Consider the following 6,252-nt stretch of genomic DNA (forward strand, 5'->3'; position numbering starts at 1 on the left):
TCAAGGCTTCCTACTTAGTAGGCAGGTGCTTGACCCCGTGAGCCGTACTCTCAGCTTCAATAGATTACTTTATGGTTTGATAGGAAGTGTCTGACAAAAGGCTCAGGTTTTGAAGACTTGGTCCTCAGCTGGTAGAGCCAAGCACTGAGAAGTGGTTAGCGCATGAGAGCTCTGATCTAATTCATGAATGGATCCACTGATGAATTCGTAACCGGATGTCATGATGGAGAGGGGGTGGGAAATGAGGAAGTAGGTCACTTGAGGTGTGTCCTTGCCCCAGGCCTCCTTCCAGTTTCTCTCTCCGCTTTCTGGCTGCGCAGAGGTGAGCAGCCTCCACTATCACAAGCAGAAGTCACCTTATTTTGCCTTGCCTCTGGCTCCATGTAGTAGAGCCAGCTGATTTCAGAATGAAACCTCTCCAATTGTGCATCAAAAGAAGTCCTTCTTCCTTTAATCGACAGTTTCTCCAAGGTATCCATCCAGAGATTAAAACAACAACAACAACAACAAAAGCAAACCAGGCTAAAACAAGCTCTCACAGCTTCCCTTTGGTATGCTAAAACTCCTTTCAATTATCCTTTGATTTAATCCTCACAACCTTGGGGGAAGTACTTTCTCTGCTCACAGATAAGGTTAAATAATTTGCCTAAAATGTTTATTTGGCAAGCTGAACAACTGTGGCTGACACCTGTAATCCTACCTACTCAGGGGGCACAGATTTGAGGATTGCAGGTCAATGCCAGCCTGGACAGGAAAGTCTGCAAGACTCTTATCTCCAATGAACCACCAGAAAACTGAAGTAGAACTGTAGCTCGAAAGTGGTAGAGCTCTAGATATGGGTGATAGAGCTCAGGGACAGTGCCCAGGCTCCAAATTCAAGCTGTACAACCAATTTCAAACAAAGTTTATGTGGCTCTTCAGTTGCAATGAGAAGATTCCAAAACCTAGATTCAAACAATACTGATAAAGCACTAAACTACTAGATTTATCATTAAGATAAGCTCAGATCCACACTCTAGTACTGAAGTTTTGGCCTTGGAAAAGAAATGAGTATTTGACATTTTCTTTTTTCCTATCTGTACTATAGGCACATTTACCTACCTCAGTTGAAAATGTAGTTTTTACCTTTCCATTTGGGACACAGAAACATTTATCTGAGGAAGAGCCCTAACTTTCTGAAGCATAAATTTAAGTCCTGTACCACTGAATCTTAGAGGGAAGTTTTCTTTTTTTTTTTTCTTTTGAACTGCTCATAAGATATTTCAGAAATTATTATAATGTAGAAATAAAAATAAGAGCTTGAAGAATTGTAAAAGTTGAACAAAACATGCTATTAAATGAATTTCATACCAACCAGAATAGATGAAATTCCTAAGCAAGAAAATTCCTACTTTGCTCCATTAAAGTTATGTTAGGCAAAGTAGCCCTATAGGGGAGGATAAAATGATCATTTAAAACAATCACCTTCATTGGGCGCTGTTGGCTCACACCTGTAATCCTAACTACTCAGGAGGCATCTGGGGATCACAGTTCAAACGCAGCCCAGGCAGGAAAATCCATGAGACTTTTTATCTCCAATTATCCACCAAAATAAAGTCAGAAGTAGTGCTATGGCTCAAGTGGTAGAGCACTAGCCTTGAGCGAAAAAGCTTACAGACAACACCAAAGCTCTGAGTTCAAGTCCCAGGACTAGCAAAACAATAATAGAAAAATAAAATTCTTTAAAAATCACCTTTAAAAACATGAAAACGTTCATGCTGTTTTCCAGTGAAAATTAACTTTCACTTCTACTTTTAAGTCTAAATTGTAAAAATGTCCAAAGGGAAAGTAAAGTAAATGTCCAAGACTTCTCTGTCCCCTGAAAAGTGATTTTTTTTTTTTTTTGCCAGTCTTGGGGCTTGAACTTAGGATCTGGGTACTGTCCCTGAGCTTTTTTGTTCAAGGCTAGCGCTCTACCACTTGAACCACAGCACCACTTCTGGCTTTTTTGTGTATGTGGTACTGAGGAATCAAACCCAAGGCTTCATGCATGTTGTACATGCACTCTACCACTAGGCTACATTCCTAGCCTAAGTGAATTTTTTTTAATGTAACATGCAAACAATAGAAAAATGAGTTAAAGCCAGGCACTAGTGGCTCACACCTGACATCCTAGCTACTCAAGAGACTCAGATCTGAGGATCACGATTCAAAGCCAGCCTAGGCAGGAGTCTGAGATTCATATCTCCAATGAACCATCAGAAAATTGGAATTTGGAGTGGCTCAAAGTGGCAGAGTGCTATCCCTGAGCAAAAGAGCCGAGAGGCAGCACCCCCGCCCTGAGTTCAAGTCCGACAGATGACAAAAAGGGTTAAAATACACAGCAATAATCTTTGTAACTTGGCTAAAAGTTTTTCTGCATATTTATAATAATGAACCTATGAAGCAAACCCAACCAACACTTGAAAGAAGCAGTCTCTAATTTAAAAAGCAGTTCTAGGGCTGGGAAATGTGACTTGGTGGTAGAGTGCTTGCCTAGCATGCATGAAGCCCTGGGTTCGATTCCTCAGTACTACGTAAGCAGAAAAAGCCAGAAGTTAGGCTGTAGCTCAAGTGGTAGAGAGCTAGCCTTGAGTAAAAAAAGCTCAGGGATAGTGCCCAGGCTTTGAGTTCAAGCTATTCCACAAATCACTTGGATTCTGAAGGCTATTTTTTGTTCTGTTACACACACATATATATGTGTATTTATGTATATATGTATATGTACACACATGTATGTATGTGTATATGTAGATATCCCTTTGTCTCTTAAGTTTTGAGCATATTTTTGGTTTCAGCAGTATGTTTACTATATAAATACACGTAATAAATAACTAGATTAAAAATAACAGAGCTCCAGTAATAGCTGGATCAACAAGTGATTTTTTTTTTGTCAGTCAGAGGACTTGAACTCTGGGCCTGGGTGCTGTCCCTCAGCTCTTATGCTCAAAGCTAATGCTCTACCTCTTGAGGCACAGCACCAGTTCTGGTTTTCTGGTGGTTTACTAGAGATAAAGAATCTCACAAACTTTCCTGTCCAGGCTGGCTTTGAACCGAGATGCCTCCTGAGTAGCTAGTATTACAGGTGTGAGCCACCAGCGCCCAGCTCAAGTGATTTTTAACTTAAGGTTATAGTGATTTTGAAACCCCAACAATCATTTGTCCAAAAGACATGCGTACCTCAGTTCACTTGGTTTTCTCTCTGGAAGTTCCACATGCTTGGAGTCTGATTGTTGTTCTTCAGCAACTTTGGGTTCCTGGCTTACTTTGGGGATCTCTGAAGCAAATGAGAGGTCCCCTTCATTGGAGACTCCAAAGAGGTCTGGGTCATCTTGAATGACATCAATTAAGAGGACATCGTCTTCATATGCTTTCAAAATATCTGGAAATCCCACTTTGTCTGAAATGTTTTTAGTCGTTTTCCTACCACTAACTTTAGTGGCTATTGGCTCGAAGGTCACTTGTTTCTTAGAGCAGAATGAACTAGCTTCTCTACACCCAGGATCGCAGGAAAAGGTATTCTTTTCAATGGTGAGAGAAACAGGTTCCTTAGGAGGAACAATATTGCCTGCTTCAGAGATGTGCTTGGGTGGTTTATGATTATCACCTTTCTTTGGAAAGCTTGGAGGAATACTACAAGAATTCTTATTGTAGAGCAAGTTTGAACAAGCTGGCCCTGGAGCCCCGCTTGTTTGTGTGTTCAAAGGTGCTAAAGTTGCTGTGGAGATGTTTTCTTTATTCCTATTCTGCCTTGTTTCTGTTCCAGACAGATTGTCCAGCAGCTCCAGGGGACTGTAAGCCTCTCTCTCTGATGTCTTGGCATTGACTTCTTTGCTTTTGCCTCTCTTATTCTTCAGTAAAGGAATTTTAAAATTGGTCAGCCGTCCGGTGTTTAATATTTTCACCAGGTCCGGAATTACAAGTGTTTGCTTAGCAATGCAGGCTTTTCGATGAAAACTTTTGCTGGTAGAATGACTGGCTTCCTGGCCCTCCTGGGAGGTGCCAGTCACAGTAGGTTTCGTTAAATTTCCCCTCTCCTTTTTCTTATTTCCTGTGGAGCTTTGAGTCCCCGTAGGTAACTGAGGGTCTTCAGTTGTACTAGAAACCACCTCTGACCCATTTCTGCCACTTGGTTCCTCCGACTTGATCTTTTTATCACCGATCCCAGGGTCCTTGGTAACTTCCAGGACAGGTTCTTCCGCTGAAACCGCTGGAACCCAAGCCAGGCAATCTAAAGGAGAATCTGATTTTTCTTTACTTGGGGGCTCTGTGTTGTTTTCTGTTGAGGAACTTTCTAACAATGATGGGGAGTCAGTGAACGGAGTTTCGCTTGTGTAATGTTTAAGGAAATCACCTTGCCTACTACTCTTCACAAACCCAGGAAAGGAATAATCTGAGGAGTCTGGGAAGGAAGCTGTTTTCCAACAGTAGGCAGATGTTCTAGCACAAGAATAACAAGGCCAAATTCTTTTGCCAGCCATCGGGATGGTTCGTTGGCAGCTTGTCTTTGATTCTTCGGCTTCGCCTCTCTTATCTTCCCAGGAAGGTCTCTTTTCGGTACGATGGTGATGGGTAGGTAATTTCACCAGAGAGCTGGTCCCTGATTTGAAATACACTTCTGGCTCCATTTTTTTACTTCCTGAGGCATCTGAAGTGTGTTTGTTTTCTTCTTTTAAAGAAAGGGGTTCAAGGGTTCCCTGAAATACAGCAGTTACGTGAGGTCTGGGACTTCTGGGTTTTTTTTCTCCCGGTTCTGGGAGACTGAGTAAATGACCTCCTTGAGAATGTGTGTTATGGTTTATCTTCTTCACAACTTTGCAAGAACTCTTTTTCGATTCTGTGGTGGGCTCTGTGTCTTTCCTCTCCGTAGTGAGATTTTCTTGTGATATCAACTGAGACTTGTTACACATCTTAGACACATTCATGTCAAGAACTGTTTGTTCTTTTTCACATAACTTCATCTTTTTCCTGGGTCTTTTCCCAACATTGTTCTCCTCTATTGCATGTTTAGTTTTTTCACTTTGAAGGCAGGAAAGTAAGCCATTATTTTTCCCTTGGTACAAATCGCTTTCTTCAAGCAGTAATTTATTTACCCCTGTCAGATTCTCTGCAATTTGTGAGAGCTTAAGAATACTATCTGTGTCATTCTTTTCTGTAAGACTCCTAAGATTTTCTTTCTTTAACTTGGAGGGATTTTTTGCTACATGTACATATCCACCATCAGATTTATATGCAAGGTCATTTTCATTATGATGGGGGAAACTATTGGAATCATGTAGCTTTAAAATGGAACTACTTTCTATTCCCGGCGACAAGCTGTTACAAGAATATTTTGCAGTACTCATGTACAGATCATCTTGGAGTCCAACCTTCATATTTTGTGTGGACTCATTTTCAGTTATTGTGAGAGGTGGGTTTTCTAAACTTTTACTTTTTTTTATTCGAATTTTTCTTTTAATACCTTCTATCAAACCATCCCTAGCCACAGGCTCAAAGATAGTCATACCTTCTAATTCACTGCACTCCACTGTTTGTGAAGATTCGGAACTGGTTAATGGTTCTTTTTTGACCAGGTCTACTCCTGGCTGTGGATCATCGCTTGAGGTTTCAGTAACTTTTGCTTTTCCCTTGGCTGAATCAAACAACAAAACAGACCAGAAATTATTTTATTTTGAGGGAGGAAAACAACAACAATAACAAATTGTTTTAAAATTTAGAAGAAAAAAAATTATGAAGACATCTATTTTTATTTCCCTTCGTAGCTATTTAGCTATTTTTGAAATGAAAGAAGACATCATTTGCATTAAGGAACCCCATATAAACCTACATAAATTCTTAAAAGAAAAAAAGCTGAAAACCCCTTAAAGCCATTATTATTTCACATTAGTTTAAATGGACTAGAAGGACTTAGGTAGTAAAAAAAAAGAAAAAATGGAGAGGAGGAAAGAAGGGAGCCAGAAAAGGGGGGGGGGTTGATAAGGGAGCAGTAAAACAGGGAGGGAGAGAGAGGGAGCAAGAAGGGGGAGGGAGAGGAGAGGTGAGGGGGGAGAGGAGAAAGGGTAGGGAGGGGTACAGGGGAAAGGAGAGGGGAAGAGAGGGGGAAGAGATGAGGGAGGGAGAAGAAGGGAGGGGGGAGAGAGGGACGAGGGGATGGGAAGTGTGGAGGAAGGAAGAACTGAGAAGCAAAGGGGGGAAGAAAGGGAAAAGGATGGCGAATAGGGTAAGGAGAGGAGA

At 41.1% G+C, this 6,252-nt stretch overlaps 1 protein-coding gene across 2 annotated transcripts in view; it reads right to left on the minus strand.

Annotated features, from left to right (window-relative positions):
* Positions 1–5,622, minus strand: part of Topaz1 (testis and ovary specific TOPAZ 1) — a 43,218-nt gene extending 37,596 nt beyond the window's left edge. For both annotated transcript variants that reach the window (XM_070017607.1, XM_070017608.1), the window contains exon 1: positions 3,199–5,622. In XM_070017607.1, the coding sequence (XP_069873708.1) occupies positions 3,199–5,522 (2,324 nt within the window). In that variant the 5' untranslated portion in view covers positions 5,523–5,622. The remainder of the gene's footprint in view (positions 1–3,198) is intronic.
* Positions 5,623–6,252: the final 630 nt, after the last annotated feature.

This window comes from Dipodomys merriami, unplaced genomic scaffold, assembly GCF_024711535.1.
Source record: "Dipodomys merriami isolate MVZ:Mamm:240054 unplaced genomic scaffold, mDipMer1.0.p SCAF_125, whole genome shotgun sequence".
Classification (NCBI taxonomy): domain Eukaryota; kingdom Metazoa; phylum Chordata; class Mammalia; order Rodentia; family Heteromyidae; genus Dipodomys; species Dipodomys merriami.